This window comes from Oncorhynchus mykiss, chromosome 15, assembly GCF_013265735.2.
Source record: "Oncorhynchus mykiss isolate Arlee chromosome 15, USDA_OmykA_1.1, whole genome shotgun sequence".
Taxonomy (NCBI): domain Eukaryota; kingdom Metazoa; phylum Chordata; class Actinopteri; order Salmoniformes; family Salmonidae; genus Oncorhynchus; species Oncorhynchus mykiss.
The window spans coordinates 58,415,174-58,435,812 of record NC_048579.1 but is presented as its reverse complement, the minus strand read 5'-3'; the positions used below and the strand labels follow the sequence as shown (position 1 = coordinate 58,435,812).

Below are 20,639 nucleotides of genomic sequence, written 5' to 3'. Positions count from 1 at the left end.
GACATAAGTCTTAGACATGCTAACCACAACTGGAGCCTAAGACTGACTCACGCAAATATACCCAATGTTCCCAAACTCTGTCAGCAGCTCTGGCCTCATGTGGAAAATGTCCTGACACAGTGAATGTGAGAATGAGGGGAAACAGTCAAGAGACATTGCCAACCGTCACTCTGCATCAAAGGGGTACTGAGAGAGAGGATTGTTGATCACTAAACAGAAAAATGAAAAAATATGCACATGCACATACCGGTGATTGGGTTCACACACAGGAATACAGTGTGACCCCTAGGTGACCTCTAGGATGACAGGGTGTGTTACAGAGAGACAGATGTCAATCAGTGTTGTGGAGCAGGAGGAAAGCCAATAATAACACACTGTATACGCACACGCACGCACGCACGCACACACACGCGCGCGCACACACACACACACACACACACACGTGTATGGTCACTGTCTCTCTCACTGATCCCCTCTGATATGGAGAAGGGCTTAGCTTTCAGCAGTACCACAGGTGTGTGAGTGAGTGAGTGAGTGAGTGAGTGAGTGAGTGCTTGAGTGAGTGAGTGAAAGGTGAGTCTGTGTGTGTGTGGACGTGTTTAACTATACTTGTGGGGACCAGAAGTATAGTAAACAAATTAAAATTGGACCAACTGGGGACATGTTGTTAGTCCCCACAAGGTCAAATGCTATTTCTAGGGGGTTTAGGGTTAAGGTTAGAATTTGTGTTAGGGTTATAATTCGTTTTAGGGTTAGGAGATAGGGTTAGTTTTAGGGTTAGGAGCTAGGTTTAGTTTTTGGGGTTAGGGTTAAGGTTTGGGGTAAAGGTTGGGTTTAGAGGTTAGGAAAAATAGGATTTTGAATGGGACTGAATTTTGTGTCCCCACAAAGTTAGTTATACAAGACTGTGTGTGTGTGTGTGTGTGTGCGTGTGCGTGTGTGAGAAAGAGGTACATGTATGTGTGTGTAGATCTGTCCTCCGATTCCTGTTGAATCACTGTTTTTCTCCTTCTATATCCCGCGGCCTTAACTGAGTCTTCATGTCCACACATGTTCCCTCCCTCCCCCCCTCTCACTCCCTCTTTCTCTCTCCTCTCCATCGCTCCTTCTCTCACCCACACTCTACATACTCCACAAACCAAACATAAACACACACACACCCCCTGTCTGTATTGAAAAAGGTGGATACTATAGCTCTGTGAAAGTTCTATATAGTGGCGGTTTGTGGCAAGTGAAAACACAGGTGCTGATGGGTGAGGGGAAATGGTTTACAACCAGTGAATAAATACATTCCCCATAATTATGGTTTATGTTTGTAGCATTTATGTGTTCATTGGTACGTCTTAATGGTTTATGTCTGTCTGCCTACCCACCCGTATGTCTGTCTGTCTGTCTGTCTGTCTGTCTGTCTTGTCAGCACCTTTCTCTTGCGTGTCACTCACTGTGTCACTCACTCTGTGTACATGTGGGCGTAATAGGTGGATGACATCAGGGGCTCATTTTCTTGGAAGTATCATAATCACAAGTTGTGTCTCAATCACCCTGCTATGTCAACAAGAGCAAGGCCCAGTTCTGGCTTCTTTTGATGTAGGCCACTTTTGATAAAGAAGTGTTCCTGCATGTGTGTGTCAATGGTTTGATGGATACATAGGACAGAATAGCTGTGGTATTTTTAGGATCAGTGATTGAGTCTCTGAGTTGATAGTTCCAGTCAGGTTTCCCTTCTCTTCATTTCCTCTCTAACTGAATCGGGAGCAGATAGGATAAGACCACATAATGCTCATTCACTCTCAGTAGGGCATATCTCTCTATATATATCATTCTCCCGTTCCCCATCCTCTCTACTCCTTACACATGAAACAGGTCTGGGATCAGGTTGGTGTGTCTCCCCTGTTCTCCTCTTTTCTCCTTTCTCTTGACCACATTTTCCTCTTTCCCCACCCCCTACTTCTCCCTCCCATCTCTCCGTTTTCCTGTCTCTGTATCCCCTTATACAACACAGTGGTCTGGGTGGATGTTGACCCACACACAAGGTGCCAAGTAACCTAGCATTGAAGTGTGTTAGGCCTGCAATCGAAAGCTTGCTGTTTCGAATCCCCGAGCTTACTAGGTGCTAAAAAATATGTAAATGTGCCCTTGAGCAATGCACCTAACCCTAATGAACAGAAACTGTATACACACAGAGACCAAACACACACATACTAGTCAACCTTCTCACATCATACACCCCTCAGTTCCACGAGCGGAGGAGAGAGCGCGAGATGGAGGGCAGTAGCTGATATGGATGTGTTGTGTGTTCCAGCTACAGTAGTCAGGTCCCACAGATGTCAATTCAACGTTGGTGCAACACTGGTTGAAGAAACGTTGGTTCAACCAGTGTGTTCCCAGTGGGGTGTGTGTGGCTCACTGTTGTGTCTCTGTTCCAAGGGCAGTTCAGTTCCCCATGGCCTTGACTCTTGACCCACACCTCTGCCTCCCACTCCTGTGATCGCCCGTAGTGTGCAGTGTCACCATAGTAGGTTGTGAACTCTGACTCGACCAGGAGTGGAGCTGGACTACCCACACCTGGCAAGTGTGGAACACCTCGGCACCTTCAGCTCATCCACGTCAATCTGACGAGAACGCCAGGAATGGTCCGGAATGTCACAGCAATCACCCTCTCCCTAAAGCCAAACATTCTGTCTACTCTCCCATCTCTCTGTTATGGTCAACATTCCCTGAGTCTGTGTGAACGTGTCAGTGTTTTGGGAGAGGGGGAGGGGTGTATTATTACCTAATCTGGTGAGGGAGAGAAAGACAGGAGGAGGAGCAGGAGAGAAAGGAAGGATGTTATGGATATTTTCATCAAACTAATCTGAGGTATTCCAAGGCTCCTGATGGAGGAATCTAACTATGTTGTTTTAGAGTCTATAAACAGTAGTCGGTGTGTGTGCGTGCGTGTGCTTTCACTTATCGGTCTTGTGTCCTCACTAACCCGGAGGACAGGGTTTTTTCCACAGTGAGGAAATCTAAAGAAAATGTAATGCCTCAACATTTGCCCGGAATGACATTATTACATTAACACACCATCAAAGAAAGAGAGAGGACATCATCATATTTCTATAGATATATACAAGTAATACTGTACAGGAGCAGACATAGGAAGGAATAGAGATTAATTCAGGGCTCTGTAGGTCACAGCAGTATTACATATTGGGAGGTAATATGTGTATTGTCATATATATATATATATATATATATATATATATATATTCAGTGGTATATGTTGTTGTGTTTTTATCAGGAACCCCTCCACAAGAGATGCTACATCTCTATAGGTTATCCTGCCCAAATTTCAGAGTCAAAAATGGATCAATTAGACTGAAGCTGGATGGATTTGTGCTCATCAGACACGCAGCCACACACACACACAGACAGAGTTCACAACACACATACACATTCGCAAACCCACCTGGACTCAACCACCTGTAGTGGCATGCATGGCTTATTCAACATCATTCTGTGTGTACAAATCTGTCTCTGTTACACAGCTTGACAGGCAGTTTGTTGTAACAGAACACATCGGGGAATGAGGCATAGGTCATCCACCACAAGCCTTCCTACAGGGGTCACAAGGGGTCAAATGTGTCCTTCTGTTGTCCAGTCTTGAGGTCAACACATGATCCTATTGGCCCTTCTGCCATGGGCTAAAGTGCTAGAGAGAGGGAGTGGCTGTGTGTGTATGTGCGCTTGGAAGAGAGGGCCGAACTGTCACTCAAACAGAGGCTCATAGAGTCTGTGTATGTTCTCTCTGCCAGCCACACACTCTTATTGGCCCAGGGCAGATAGGGGTGGGCGTTTATAGTATGTTTAGTCCCCACCTCAATAAGACAATTCCCCCTCCAGAGAAGGCAAAAACAAATGAATGGCAGTGTCTTCTTTCTCCATCTATCAGTCTGTCCAACTCCCAGTGTCCTCCAGTCTGTTTACCAGGTGCAGTCTTTCTTCATTAGTGTGAGGACCTTGCGTCCAAGGCTGGCTCTCCAGGGCTTGACGAAGCTCTTCATGTTGACGATAAGACGGTTCTGCTTCCTGTCTGCATGGCCCGCCACCAAGTACTCCCCACCTAAGTAGTCAAAGCATAAACAGATACATCATTAGCTCAGCAGCCCTGCGTGTGTGTGTGTGTGTGTGCATGCGTGTGTGCGTACGTAACTGTGCGTGTGTGCACACGTGTGCCTGTGAATGCGTGTATGTATAGGTGTGTGTGTGTGTGAGACTGGCCTGGGTTGAGGATGGGGCAGGTGCAGCCCCGTGCGGTCCAGGACTCTGGGTAGAGTGTTACTCGTCCTTTCTGGATCTTCACCTTAGTGCTCTGACTCAACACCTTCTGAACCTTCACCTCCAACTCAGCATGGGAGCCCTTATCATGGGCTGACAAGACCTTAACCTTCAACACTGAGAAAAAGAGGGAGGGGAAGAAGGGGAGAGATATAGGGGGAGAAGAGAGAGAGAAAAACGATAGGAAAGGAGAGAGGGAGAAAGAGGGAGGGAGGAGAGGAGGGAGAGAGAGAGCGAGATAGAGAACAAGAGGGAGGGAGGGAGATATGAGACAAAGATAGGGAGAGAGAGGGAAAGCCTTTATTGTACAATAAAATACTGTTTACATAGAGTTATCAATAAACAAACAACACAATGGAAACCAAGGAAGCAAAAAAACAAATATGGTGTTATTACCACAATCTCTCTCGCTGTTGTTCATGTGTGTCTCAGTACTCACCATAGGCAAACTTCATGGTGCAGAAGAGTTTGCTGTTAGCCAGGACCTGCTCCTTACACTCACATTTCTCTGCAGGGGACACAATCATATTGACATATTATACACCAATACCCCGTCCAGATATGTGACTGACACCTGCTCTGTGTGTGTGTGTGTGTGTGTGTGTGTGTGTGTGTGTGTGTGTGGACGTAGATAAGTGGTGACTTAGGAATGTGAGGACAGTGTGTGTGGGTATGTGTGTGTGAGATCAAGGAGGAATTTGTCTCACTCGGCTGAAGGCCCTGGGAGGTCTGGGAGAAGGACATTTTGGAAACTGTCCACAGACACACAGAATCACAGATCTTTGTTCTCTGCCCTTGTAAGGATGTACAATAACTTTCACGACTTAACCATTAACAGTTGGGCACTGGGCTGTGGAGCAGACTGCATATCACACACACACACACACACACACACACACACACACACACACACACACACACACACACACACACACACACACACACACACACACACACACACACACAGTGGTGACCCCATGTCTAACCTGAGTAGTGTAGGGCAGAAAAGAGCTCATCTGCCTTGAAGATCCTCACCAGCTCACTGGAATTACCCTCCAGATTATACAGGTCCAGATCTGACCTGCACACATACACACACACACACACGCACACACGCATGCACGCACGCACGCACACACACACACACACACACATATTATAGACTTGCTGTTAATATAAACTTAATATTATAGATATCATATCCGATGATGTGTATGTACATGTGGATATATATATATACATACACACACACACACACATTACCGTTCAAAAGTGTGGGGTCACTTAAAAGAACATTTTAAAAAATGTCCATTAAAATAACATCAAATTGATCAGAAATACAGTGAAAACATTGTACATGTTGTAAATGACTACTGTAGCTGGAAACGGCAGATTTTTTATGGAATATCTACATAGGCGTACAGAGGCCCATTATCAGCAACCATCGCTCCTGTGTTCCAATGGCACGTTGTGTTAGCTAATCCAAGTGTATAATTTTAAAAGGCTAATTGATCATTAGAAAACCTGTTTGCAATTATGTTAGCACAGCTGAAAGCTGTTGTTCTGATTAAAGAAGCAAAAAAACTGTCCTTCTTTAGACTAGTTGAGTATCTGGAGCATCAGCATTTGTTGGTTCGATTAAAGGCTCAAAATGGCCAGAAACAAATACCTTTCTCCTGAAACTCGTCAGTCTATTCTTGTTCTGAGAAATGAAGGCTATTCCATGCCAGAAATTGCCAAGAAACTTAAGATCTCATACAATGCTGTGTACTACTCCCTTTACAGAACAGCGCAAACTGGCTCTAACCAGAATAGAAAGAGGAGTGGGAGGCCCCAGTGCCCAACTGAGCAAGAGGACAAGTACATGGAGTGTCTAGTTGGAGAAACAGAAGCCTCACAAGTCCTCACCTCGCAGCTTCATTAAATAGTACCCACAAAACACCAGTCTCAACGTCAACAGTGAAGAGGCGACTCCGGGATGCTGGCCTTCTAGACAGAGTTCCTCTGTCCAGTGTTCTTCTGCCCATCTTAACCTTTTATTTTTATTTGCCAGTCTGTTGACGTTGAGACTGGTATACAGTTGAAGTCGGAAGTTTACATACACTTAGGTTGAGGTCATTAAAACTTGTTTTTCAACCACTCCACAAATTTCTTGTTAACAAGCTATAGTTTTGGCAAGTCGGTTAGAACATCTACTTTGTGCATGACACAAGTAATTTTTACAACAATTGTTTACAGACAGATTATTTCACTTATAATTCAGGGAGGTCAGAAGGTCAGAAGTTTACATACACTAAATTGACTGTACCTTTAAACAGCTTGGAAAATTCCAGAAAATTATGTCATAGCTTTAGAAGCTTCTGATAGGCTAATTGACATAATTTGAGTCAATTGGAGACGTACCTGTGGATGTATTTCAAGGCCTACCTTCAAACTCAGTGCCTCTTTGCTTGACATCATGGGAAAATCTAAAGAAATCAGCCAAGACCTCCAAAATTGTAGATCTCCACAAGTCTGATTCATCCTTGGGAGCAATTTCCAAACGCCCAAAGGTACCACGTTCATCTGTACAAACAATAGTACGCAGGTATAAAACTATGGGACCATGCAGCTGTCATACCACTCAGGAAGGAGACGTGTTCTGTCTCCTAGAGATGAACGTACTCTGGAGCGAAAAGTTCAAATCAATCCCAGAACAACAGCAAAGGAACTTGTGAAGATGCTGGAGGAAACAGGTACGAAATTATCTATATCCACAGTAAAACAAGTCCTATATCGACATAACCCGAAAGGCCGCTCAGCAAGGAAGAAGCCACTGCTCCAAAACCGCCATAAAAATGCCAGACTATGGTTTGCAACTGCACATGGGGACAAAGATCGTAATTTTTTGAGAAATGACCTCTGGTCTGATGAAACATAAATATAACTGTTTGGCCATAATGACCATCATTATGTTTGAAGGGAAAAGGGGGAGGCTTGCAAGCCGTAGAACACCTTCCCAACCGTGAAGCACGGTGGTGGCAGCATCATGTTGTGGAGGTGGCAGCATCATGTTGTGGGGGTGCTTTGCTGCAGGAAGGACTGGTGCACTTCACAAAATAGACTGCATCATGAGGAAGGAACTTCATGTGTATATATTGAAGTAACATCTCAAGACATCAGTCAGGAAGTTAAAGCTTGGTTGCAAATGGGTCTTCCAAATGGACAATGACCCCAAGCATACTTCCAAAGTTCTAACAAAATAGCTTAAGGACAACAGAGTCAAGGTATTGGAGTGGCCATCACAAAGCCCTGACCTCAATCCCATCAAAAATTTGTGGGCAGAACTGAAAAAAGCGTGTGCGAGCAAGGAGGCCTATAAGCCTGACTCAGTTACACAAGGTCTTTCAGGAGGAATGGGCCAAAATTCACCCAACTTATTGTGGGAAGCTTGTGGAAGGCTACCCGAAACGTTTGACCCTAGTTAAACAATTTAAAGGCAATGCTAAGTAATACTAATTGAGTGTATGTAAACTTCTGACCCACTGGGAATGTGATGAAAGAAATAAAAGCTGAAATAAATAATTATCTCTACTATTATTCTGACATTTCACATTCTTAAAATAAAGTGGTGATCCTAACTGACCTAAGACAGGGAATCTTTACTAGGATTAAATGTCAGGAATTTTGAAAAACTGAGTTTAATTGTATTTGGCTGAGGTGTATGTAAACTTCTGACTTCAACTGTATATATGACTCACCCAGACATGCAGTATCCTGTAAAGGGGTCGCAGTCTCCCACACAGTCGCACAGACGGCAGCCGTAGTCATGGAAACCCCAGTATCCCACCATGCACCTGTCGCAGTGGGAGCCCCCCACGCCGGGCTTGCAGACACAGTCTCCGTTGGTAGGGTCACAGAGAGACCCCCCGCCCAGGTGGAATGGTATTGAACCCAGGGGGTGGCAGCCACATGCTGGGGGGAAGAGAGGGAGGAGAAAGAGAGGGGAGACATGGCACATCACATATACAACAATAACTCCACCACAGCTAATCAAATACATCGGCACTCAACCCAATGTTATCTACTTACAAATAAACCACAGGCATTCATTTGGATCTAGTTGCACCTTACCACAGCAAATCAAATCCACCCACACTCAATCACAGGCAATTAAATTCACCACACTCAACCACAGCCAATCAAATCCACTCAAAGTAAACCACTACACACATTCAGATTGAGAACCCTAATGCTGGCAACATTTCCAGTTGAGTATATTTAGTTTTTCTACCTATGACTTTATTAGGCACGTATTAGTCATGTAGAGTTCCCTTTGTGTAACTGTCACACAGACACACTCCAGAGCGTGCCACCTCATTATAGCCCAGCCTGGAGGAGGAAGTGATAAGACTGGGAGAGGGAGAGAGACCACTTCCCAAAGGACTCTGGACTGACTGGAACAGTCCAAGGTTTTCCTGGACCACGAAGCACAATGGTCTCTCTGTCATCCTCTTATCAGATCGCCATCACACACACAAGGACACATGCACGCGGCTACCACAGGCGCATGCACCCAAGCACACGCGCGGGAATGCACAGTCGCGCACACACTCGCGCACATCTTTCTCAAATACCTTCCACAGTTCTCTCTCCTGTCTCTCTCCCTTCTCTCTGCTGAGTGTTCTTTTAACAGCCTGCAGCAATATAAGATAGAGGGACAAGCACAGTCAGTGCTATGTTCTGCCCACTCAACAACCACCACACACACACACACACACACACACACATCACCCCCCCTATAAAAACACACAACTTGCAAAGGCTCAAAACACACACACACCACATAAAATGTACACATAAATTCACATACACATTCTTGCTGTCCTCATAGTATGTGAATTACAAGAGAACTTTGCAGGGGGTGAGAGTAACAGCCAAAGTAGTCATCATAAATCTGTACTCATCAGAGCGAGGGATACAAAGGGGGGGGGGGGGGGGGGGGACTAGAGAGACAAGAGGAGGGAAGGAGAGATGGGAAGGGGAGGAGGAGGGGTGGTGTAGAGCTTTATTTCTGTTGTTTAATGATGCTTAGCCCCCCCCCCCCCATCCTACCCCACTGGCAGTAAATTACTATATAACCAGAGCCAGACCCCCTGTGTCTCTCCCCCGTTCCCCTGTCTGGGTGCAGGGAGATGATGTCACAAGGCTCTACTGTCTGAGACCCAGACAAGGCTGTACCTTTATCACTTATCGCCGTGGGCAACAAATATGTGATAAGATGCATTTGTTGTTTCATTCATTTTGTATCTTTCATTATCAACAGACCTTGTAAAGACCCATGCAGACCACGCACGCACGCACACACACACACACACACACACACACACTCACTCACTCACTCACTCACGGACACACGCATGCACGCACAGACACACACACACACACACAATCACATACTCATAAAGACAGGGGAATCATTACACTGACATCTTAATCCCCAAGGCATATGTACGGCAGCTAGGAGAGACAGTCTTTCTCTTCAGGGTTCTCCCGATTAACGATAATAAACTTGAACTTCAAATCATTTCTCTTCCTGAAAATCATCTATTGAGGCCCTGTTGAGACTGTAGTGTTCAGTCGCCTCAAGTTAATCATTACAGGAGAACAATACCAGCCCAGAAGCAGCAAAGCCATCGACACACACACACACGCAGGTGCACACACACACTTTCCCTCTCCCTCTCTCATGTTGTATAATAGAACATTGTTAATACAGTAGTTGTATAATAATTGGAGTTTAGAGATGAGAATGTGTGTGTGTGTGTGTGTGTGTGTGTTGACGCAGTGAGCTCTCACAGTGAGAACATTATGGGTCTGTAGTGATACGTGACATAGCAGCTGCCCGAACAACCACAGAACACACCCACTTAGAAAACAAACAAAAATGTATCTCTCACACACACTCATTGTTACTGTGTGTGTGTGAGCTTGCGGCTGGATTGTGTGTTTTCTTTAAAGAGCTCCACCATGCCTGGAATTGGAAATATGTTCCTAGAGACGGAGGGAAATTCCTCAGTTGTCAGATTTCAACCTCACTCTGACACTGGGGTTCCCCTCCTAAATGTGTCCTGTCTACAAACATTCCCCAAATATGTGTTCCACTCTCACTTGTTGACAATGTGAAAACACCAATATGCTACAGACGTCCTTAAAGGCAAAACTAAACACATGCACACAAGCATGCAGTGACGCACACACACACACACACCAGCCAGCGTCTCCCCAGCCTTCTGCATAACTGTAGGACTGAGCTCACTGGGTCAAATCCGACAGATAATCTGAGAATGTAACCACTGTGGTGTTTATGGATGGGTATCTAGTGTTTACTTAAGTCCCATCACAGAGCACAAACAACACACACACACAAGGCCCTTGGGTTAGATGCGGAAGACATATTTCAGTTGAATGCATTCAGTTGTACAACTGACTAGGTATCCCCCTTTCCCTTTCCTTACATGAGCCGCTACTGTGTTGATTAGTGATGACGAACCACTCCAGTAACTCACAGGTGAACGCAAACAGCACACACTGACACTCAGACACACACACACACACCCACACAAAGAACCAGGTGCCCATCAGGAGCGACGTTATCCAGCACGTCTCGGCTTGCGATCTCAGCAATCAGCATTCCGGGCAGGAATGAGTTGGCTCTGCCAGTAAGGGTGTGTGTATACGGTGTGTATGTGTCTCATGTTTTCTGGATTCCTACGGTGTGTGTTTATGTGTGTGAGTGTTTGTGTGATTGAGTCAGTGAGTGAGTGATAGAGCAAGCCAGTGAATGTGAGTCAGACATGGGTTCAAATACTACTTGAAATCTTTGAAGTACATTGAGCTTTTGCTTTAGCCATCTGGAGTGCGTATGCGTGAGTTTGTCTTACGTTTACAGGAGTCCTGGGCCGTGTGCGCCCTCTGGGGGTCTCTGTAGAAGCCAGTCTTACAGCTCTGACAGTTGCGTCCCTCTGTGCTGTGTAGACACTCACACACACCTCCGCTGCGCTGGCCGGACTCCCGCCACACCGACCAATCAAAACTGCAGCTCTGGGCATGCCCGTTACACTTACACTCTATAGGGAGACAGGACGGGACATCAGAATCACAGATATCTGTCAATCTTCTCTAAACAGGCACTGATTGGTCATTATGATCAATGATGGCTGTAAGTAGGGCCGTGAGTTTTTCCTGACCAGATCCTATCCTCAGATAAAACTCCTGGCCCTAGCGTATAGTGAATAGCAGTAGTGTCACTCACTCCTGCACTCGTGTGGAGCCCCTGTGAGTCCGTCCGCAGGTTGCCAGGGTCGGTCATTGTAGAGCGGAGCACAGCGCTCACAGTGAACACCTGCAGTGTTGTGACTACACACACACTTCCCATGAACCTGAGAGAGAGGAAGAGGAGAGGGAGAGGAAGAGGAGAGGGAAAGGAGAGAGGAGAGGAAGGGGGGGACAAAGAGGTCAGTGTAAGGGAGAGAGCAGTTCCCACGTGAGAGCAGCAGCACCCCAAGTCTAAGCCCTGGGGGTCGGGGGGGGGGCTCCCCTGCCTGTTCTCTTTCAGGTCCTGTCCTGTAATTGCTGAATGGAGACTGATTGTTTGGCTTCATCGCTGGAAATGAACATTGGCCTCATGACGAAAGGGGCCTGAAAAGGACCGTGTCTGAGTGTGTGTGTATGTGTGTGTGTCTGCGGAAATATGCAGCGCTGAGAGCACAATAACAGTCTCCTTGTCATTCCTGTGAGTGGTTAATGATGTGATCTAGGTGGGAGGTTGACATGGCATCTGAGGTAGCTATTTATCTGTTTGGGTTACAGTGCCTCTGTGTGGGGAACAGAGACACAGAGAGAGGCCTGAACACACACACGCACACATTCAAGCACACTGACGCATGCGAACACACACATATTGAACACAAACGCTCAACAACACTCCAACACCTGTGGTAGTTTCAGTTTCCCATGGTGTATGGCTATAGAGGCTGCTGCCCTCTACCTCAAAATGCCCTCTCCCCTCTCCCCTATGCTGCACAGACGCTCACACAGAGGGTTAAACACGGGCATGGGAGAGACCTGTAGCTACCGGAACTGGGACATATCCCAGGCCCTTGCATTAACCCCAGATCTAACCCTAACCTTATCTCAAACTCAATCCCAGCCACTGTGCCAGCCCAAGACATAACCCCAACCATATTCCATCAACCAGGAGAATGGAGGAAGATAAGGACAGGCAGGTAAGACAGTGTGGGAAATGGATGTGGTAGGTCTGGAATGGACAAACAAAGAGAAAATGAGTGAAAGAACTCTGTGTACATAACTACATCAATGAGAATGAAATCATCTGTAACCAGGATTGATTGTGGAAAAGGGGGAAGGAGGCAAGTAGAGAGAAGAAGAGAGGGGAGGAGGGGAGAAAGAGGGGGGAAGGAGAGAAGAGAGAGACATTGGCCAAGCTCCAGACAGCTGGTATTCCAAACAATTTCACATGTTTACCTGCGGGATATGGGACAATTAGCGCATACACAAACACCAATACACACACACACAAATACAAACCCAAGCAGCCAGGCTCCCAAGCACACACACAAATAAAATGCACACACACTAATGCCTGCACCCCCCACCCCCATCTCCAAGAGCTTGTGCGTGTTCCGTTTTGACAGGCCTGTATTTCAAACACTCTGACCCTTTGATAAAGAGGTTGTTGAACATGGACAGGGAGGGGTGGCAGAGGGTACAGAGGGGTGCTCAGGAAGACCTCGACAGCTCCCCCCCACAAAAGCTTTATTGGCTAATGTGAAATTAAGTCATTCATCAGCAGTGTGTGTGTGTGTGTGTGTGTGTGTGTGTGTGTGTGTGTGTGTGTGTGTGTGTGTGTGTGTGTGTGTGTGTGTGTTCATCCAAACAACATGATAAGTGTGTGTGTTAATCCGATCATCAGCGTGTGTGTGTACTCAGGCAAACACCTGTATAGCACAATACTCTCCATGAGGTGCAGTCTTTAAATTCCAACACCTCTGCAGAAACTCATTCTCAGACTCCAGTTACTGTGCAAGTCTGTATAGCCCTGAGATACTCATACTGCCTCTCCGCTTGCTATGCTAATTGCTGCTAACTCTCCAGTAGCTGAGCATGGGCCAGGAGGGTTGGATGTGGGTCAAAAACTGGCTCTGTGGTCAACTCAGAGTGGCTCACATAGACCATGATCACCCTCCCATGTGGTCTGGACCTGTGAGCCCTGCAACACAACAACAAAAACACTGTTTCTCCCCAAAAACACTTTGGACTGCACTAAACTTTCTGGGCACTAATAGCCCTCAATATCAAGGTCACTGATTACTGGGTTTAATTTACTCACACAAACACACACACACACACACACACACACACACACACACACACACACACACACACACACACAGCTTAGTCTTAGTGAATCTTTGAGAAGCCCCTCACCACGACACACTTAGGGGGGCGGGATGGCTGTGGGTGTGGTCGGCCCGGTCTACCGCGCCCACCACACGGTTTCATTTGCTGAGGCCTTCCAGACAAGAGATGCGCAGAGCTGGGTTCGTGTAACTCAATGGGTTCGCCTGGGCATGTTCAGTAAAAAAAAACGTTTTGGAACATTGCAAACTCAAATGCCATGAATAGAACTGACACGATTTCTTAAATCAGAGAGGCATGTTTGTTCTACATAATACATTAATATCTGAACGTTGGCCAACGTTGTGTCATTCCTCCTGTTGAACACTGCCCTGGTACATGCTTGTCTCTACCTATGTGAAGCTAGCCACATTAACAATTAGCCACACAAGTGGAATTGCGGTTCAGAATAAAAGTCCCTCATTGACAACGCCTCTTCCCCCTCAGGAGGCTGAAAAGATTTGGCATGGGTCCTCAGATCCTCAAAAAGTTCTACAGCTTCACCATTGAGTGCATCTTGACTGGCTGCATCACCACTTGGTATGACAACTGCTTGGTATCCAACCGCAAGGCGCTACAGAGGGTAGTGCGCACAGCCTAGTAGTACATCACTGGGCCCAAGCTCCCTGCCATCTAAGGACCTCTATACCAGGCGGTGTCAGAGGAAGGCCCTAAAAATGGTCATAGACTCCAGCCACCCAAGTCATAGACTGTTCTCTCTGATACCACATGGCAAGTGGTACCAATGCACAAAGTCTAACCCCAAGCCATAAGACTGCTAACTTGTTAGTTAAATAGTTAACCAAATAGCTACCCAGACTATCTGCATTGACCCTTTTTGACTCATCACATACGCTGCTGCTACTGTTTACTATCTGTCACTCTATTCCTAGTTATATGTACATATCTACCTCAATTACCTCGTACCCCTGCACATCAACTCGGCTAAATACATTGCGTACCAGTACCAAGTTATCGTTACCAATTGTGTATCTATTACTACTTTTATTATTGTGTTTTATTTTTCTATTATTTCTCTATTTTCTTTCTCTCTGCATTGTTGGGAAGGGCCTGTCAGTAAACATTTCACTGTTAGGCCACACCTGTTGTTTACAACAACAACAAAAATGAAATCCTACTGTGGATGTATTAGACTGCATAATTGCTTTGGGGGCATACTTATATGCATTGTACGGCCTTACCCATGGATTGTGCCCCCGGGAAATAGGGTTACAGCCTACATACACAGTCACACCCATAGAAAACAATTATCAAGAGTTTACACAAATATTAGCATCTTAGCTCTCATTGCAAGACTTTGACTGTGGGAAATCCCATTCCCAGTCAGTCTATTCTGCATATTGAACATTCAAATTGCACTGAACAGCCCAACCTATGTGACACCCACAGAACATAACTATGTAGAGTTTAAACACATATTAGTGTATTAGCTCTATTGTAGGACTCTGAAACAAGTGTGAAACGAGCCACATTAGCTCACGAGTCCACCTATTGTGTATTGAAAATTCAGATCTAATATGGCTCATTTCACAGTGGTTTCAGAGTCCTGCAAAAGAGCTAATATGCTAATATTTGTGTAAACTCTACATAGTTATGTTCTGTGGGTTTCACTAAGTAGGCTGATACCCATGGATTGTGCACCCATGAAATGGGGTAAGGCTGTACAGTGCATACTGTATGCCCCAAAGCAATTATACAGTCTAATACATCCACAGTGGGATTTCAACCGTGTTTAATGTTTATTGTCAAACTAATGAATTATTGTATTTCATATTAAATTATCTAACAACATTCCAACCTAATTAGCATTATCTAGTCCAAATATAGCATGATTCCACTATTTGTATTAGTTTGCGTCACTTTCAATTAGGGATTTTTTTTTTTTTTTGGAGGCAAACCAAAAATTACACTACACCACACACAAAGGACAGGCACCGGTGACAATAGCAATGGAGTAAACTAATATTTTTGATGTGTGAAAACACCTACTCATTCAAAGGTATTTCTACATTGTAAAATAATAGTGAAGACATCAACTCTATGAAATAACACATATGGAATCATGTATTAAGCAAAACAAAGTGTTAAACAAATCAAAATATATTTTATATTTGAGATTCTTCAAAGTAAACCAGCCTTTGCCTTGATGACAGCATTGCACACACTTGGTATTCTCTCAACCAGCTTCACCTGGAATACTTTTCCAACAGTCTTGAAGGAGTTCCCACACATGCTGAGCATTTGTTGGCTGCTTTTCCTTCACTCTGCGGTCCAACTCATCCCAAACCATCTCAATTGGGTTGAGGTCGGGTGATTGTGGAGGCCAGGTCATCTGATGCAGCACTCCATCACTCTCCTTCTTGGTCAAATAGCCCTTATACAGCTTGGAGGTGTGTTGGGTCATAGTCCTGTTGAAAAACAAATGATAGTCCCACTAAGCACAAACCAGATGGGATGGCATATCACTGCAGAATGCTGTGGTAGCCATGTTAGTTAAATGTGCATTGAATTATAAATAAATCACAGGCAGTGTCACCAGCAAAGCACCCCCACACCTCCTCCTCCATGCTTTACGGTGGGAACCACACATGCGGAGATCATCTGTTCACCTACTCTGCGTCTCACAGTTAATTAGTTAACTCTTAATTAACTTATCCTCTGCAGCAGAGGTAACTCCGGGTCTTCCTTTCCTGTGGCGGTCCTCAATGGGGGACAGTTTCCCCATAGCACTTGATGGTTTTTGCGACTGCACTTGAAGAAACTTTAAAAGTTCTTGACATTTTCTGGATTGACTGACCTTAATTTCTTAAAGTAATGATGGACTGTTGTTTCTCTTTGCTGTTTTGAGCTGTGCTTAACATAATATGGACTTGTTTTTTTACCAAATCGGGCTATCTTCTGTATACCACCCCTTGTCACAACACAACTGATTGGCTCAAATGTATTAAGAAGGAAATCAATTTGTAACTGTTATCGAGGCACACCTGTTAATTGAAATGCATTCCAGGTGACTACCTCATGAAGCTGGTTGAGAGAATCAAATCAAACTTTATTTGTCACATGCGCCAAATAAAACAAGTGTAGACTTTACCGTGAAATGCTTACTTACAAGCCCTTAACCAACAGTGCAGTTCAAAAAGAGTTAAGAATATATTTACCAAGTAGACTAAAATAAAAAGTAACACAATAAGAATAACAATAATGAGGCTATATACAGGGGGCACCGGTACCAAGTCAGTGTGCGGGGGTACAGGTTAGTTGAGGTAATTTGTGCATGTCGGTGGGATTGAAGTGACTATGCATAGATAATAAAACAGCGAGTAGCAGCAGTGTACAAAAGGGAAGGGTGGGGGTCAATGTAAATTGTCTGTTGGCCATTTTATTAATTGTTCAGCAGTCTTGTGGCTTGGGGGTAGAAGCTGTTAAGGAGCCTTTTGGTCCTAGGCTTGGCGCTCCGGTACCACTTGCCGTGAATAGCAGAGAAAACAGTCTATAACTTGGGTGACTGGAGTCTCTGACAACTTTATGGTCTTTCCTCTGACACCGCCTTCCTGGATGGCAGGAAGCTTGGCCCTAGTGATGTACTGGGCCGTTTGCACGACCCTATGTAGTGACTTACAGTCAGATGCCGAGCAGTTGCCATACCAGGCGGTGATGCAACTGTTCAGGATGCTCTCGATGGTGCAGCTGTAGAACCTTTTGAGGATCTGGGGACCCATGCCAAATCTTTTCAGTCTCCTGAGGGGGAAAAGGTTTTGTCGTGCCCTCTTCACGACTGTCTTGGTAGGTTAAGACCATGATAGTTTGTTGGTGATGTGGACACCAAGGAACTTGAAACTCTCGGCCCACTCCACTACACCTGTATCGATGTTAATGGGGGCGTGTTCGGCCAGCCTTTTCCTGTAGTCCACAATCAGCTCCTTTGTCTTGCTCACATTAAGAGAGAGGTTGTTGTCCTGGCACCACACTGCCAGTTCTCTGACCTCCTACCTATAGGCCGTCTCATCATTGTCGGTGAGCAGGCCTACCACTGCTGTGTCGTCAGCAAACTTAATGATGGTGCTGGATTCATGTTTGGCCACGCAGTCGTGGGTGAACAGGGAATACAGGAGGGGACTAAGTACACACCCCTGAGGGGCCCCAGTATTACGGGTCAGCGTGGCAGACGTATTGTTGCCTACTCTTACCACCTGAGGGCAGCCCGTCAGGAAGTCCAGGATCCAGTTGCAGAGGGAGGTGTTTTGTCCCAGAGTCCTTAACTTAGTGATGAGCTTTGTGAGCACTATGGTGTTGAACTCTGAGCTGTAGTTAATGAACAGAATTCTCACATTGATGTTCCTTTTGTCCAGGTGAGAAAGGGCAGTGTGGAGTGCGATTGCATCATCTGTAGATCTGTTGGGGCGGTATGTGAATTGGAGTGGGTCTAGGATGTCCGGGAGGATTCTGTTGATGTGAGCCATGACCATCCTTTCAAAGCACTTCATTGCTACCGACGTGAGTGCCACGGAGAGGTAATGATTTAGGCAGGTTACCTTCGCTTCCTTGGGCACAGGGACTGTGGTGGTCTGCTTGAAACATGTCGGTATTACAGACTCGGTCAGGGAGAGGTTGAAAATGTCAGTGAAGACACTTGACAGTTGTTCTGCGCATGCTTTGAGTACGCGTCCTGGTAATCCGTCTTTTCCAGCGGCTTTGTAAATGTTGACCTGTTTAAAGGTTTTGTTCACATCGGCTACCGAGAGCGTTATCCCAAGAGTGTGCAAAGCTGTCATCAAGGCAACGGGTGGCTACTTTGAACAATCTCAAATATAAAATATATATTTGATTTGTTTAACACTTTTGGTTATTACATGATTCTATATGTGTTATTTCATAGTTTTGATGTCTTCACTATTATTCTACAATGTAGAAAATAGTACAAATGAAGAAAAACCCTTGAATGAGTAGGTGTTTCCAAACTTTTGACTGATACTGTATGTGCTGACATATCACCAAGCAGAGCGTGGTGGAATGCGAATGCGCCTCAACCAATGAAAACATGTGGTGGGCGGGGCAGGTTCAGGCCTGACCCCACCCACAACCGACCCCGCCCCGTTCCATGTGCCATGGCGAGGGGTACTCGGAATTTTCAGGACTTTTGGGGAGTAAAAATATATTCCCATTCAAAATCCTATTTTCCCTTAACCTAACCTAAACCTCAAACCCTAACCCTAACTCCTAACCCAACCGTAACCCTGACCTTAGCCCCAAACACTAAACCTAACCGTTAAGCCTAAAATAGCAATTGAAGAAATTCAGAACATGAACAAAGTCCTGACTTTTCAAAAAGTTTCTTGTCTTGTTAGGACATTCTGGTTCTGATTAGGGAGGAAAACATGTACACAAACTCACACCCTCCCGTCTTGTTTGAGTGTGTTTACAGGCTTCTAATCTCTCCTCACTGTCTTGCCATGATCTGGTTGTTTGGGTTTGGTAGATATGACCGTCCTGGGTCGAAACAGAGACAGAAAACAAACTGCTGACAGAAACAGAGAGAGAGAGAGAGAGAGGGAAAGAGAAAGAGAGAAAGTACTTATATAACCTCTTACCGTCCCACGTCTCAATGCTTGTTTACCCAACTCTCCCTCATATCACACGACACACCGACGTTCCTACAACGTTAGGTCATGTTGTATTGTGATATATCCTAATGTTTAGAATATCAACATTTAAAAGCTTAAAACACATTCTGAGGATGCTTTTGTAGCCTAGATAGAGTCAAGTCCAAACTAAGTTAACTAGGTGTAGCCCACTGGGTTACTAGATAAGCCAGTGATATTATGGGGGAGGATGACAGACAGACACCCCTGATTACAGTGGGCTCACACAGAAGAGACAGACTGACCGGCTGCAACCATACAAGCTCCTAGATACTGTAATACAGCCACAGACACTGCTATTGTGGGCTTAACACTCATACACAAAGTTATAGTTACCCACAGTCAGACAGTCTCTGTGTCTATGTCTTTGTGTCTGTGTCTCCAGTGTAAAGGTTCTGTTGTCACACTCATCACACTCACTTTCCCTGCTCTCTGGGCCTGCTGATTGCAATAGAATAGGCGCTCTGCTTCAAAAGGCATCGGGCGGAACTGCTTGTGGAGACGGCCGAGATAGGCGTTCCACAGGCAGTCTGGAAACGCTCGCTGCATCTCTAATGTCCATCTACACACTGTGAATCAGCCATGTCCATTCACACCTTTATCAGCGCACACTTTTTGAGACTTCCACACCATCATTAGCCCAGTGCTGAATCCATATCAACATTTCCTTTGTAATCTGGATCACAGGAAAGGCAGCTTTTTATCTACCCAGACAGAGCAAGCCCAGCACAGGAAGTGGGACAGAGAAAGGTGATATCCCTCATCACTATGCTAATGACTGATACACAAAACGCATGCATGCACACAGACAGTCAGATATGCAGACAGAAACACAGACAGACACACACACACACACACACACACACACACACATACACACTCACCACGTGGTTAGTTCTGTCCCTGACAGGGCGGTAGCCGGGCGCAGGGACACACTGCTCGGCGTGCCCGTTGCAGAAGCAGCTGCCCTTCACAATAAGGTCATAAATGGCGAAGTGCTGGGTGAGCGGGGCTCCAACGGTGGGATCTTTGGCTTGGCAGGGACAGGATTGGCGCTCCAGCAGACGTATGCGCACGTTGGTCACCCTCAGCTGCTCCTGGCCTGCCACCCCATACGGGTCAAGAGATTCCCATTGGGGGAGGGCACGGTAGATCACCTGTCAATCAACCAATCCAACAGTCAGTCAAAATGATACGAGT

General features: G+C 45.6%; 1 protein-coding gene across 1 annotated transcript in view; it reads right to left on the bottom strand.

The window, feature by feature from the left end:
* Window positions 1–2,976: 2,976 nt before the first annotated feature.
* The window catches only part of LOC110490767 (netrin-4-like), a 37,835-nt gene continuing 20,172 nt past the window's right edge, over window positions 2,977–20,639 (bottom strand). The window contains exons 3-10 of the mRNA XM_036944818.1: window positions 20,324–20,596; window positions 11,615–11,741; window positions 11,244–11,429; window positions 8,061–8,274; window positions 5,307–5,401; window positions 4,760–4,828; window positions 4,264–4,437; window positions 2,977–4,105 (exon numbers count right to left, since the gene is read on the bottom strand). Coding sequence (XP_036800713.1) covers window positions 3,966–4,105; window positions 4,264–4,437; window positions 4,760–4,828; window positions 5,307–5,401; window positions 8,061–8,274; window positions 11,244–11,429; window positions 11,615–11,741; window positions 20,324–20,596 — 1,278 coding nt within the window. The 3' untranslated portion in view covers window positions 2,977–3,965. The remainder of the gene's footprint in view (window positions 4,106–4,263; window positions 4,438–4,759; window positions 4,829–5,306; window positions 5,402–8,060; window positions 8,275–11,243; window positions 11,430–11,614; window positions 11,742–20,323; window positions 20,597–20,639) is intronic.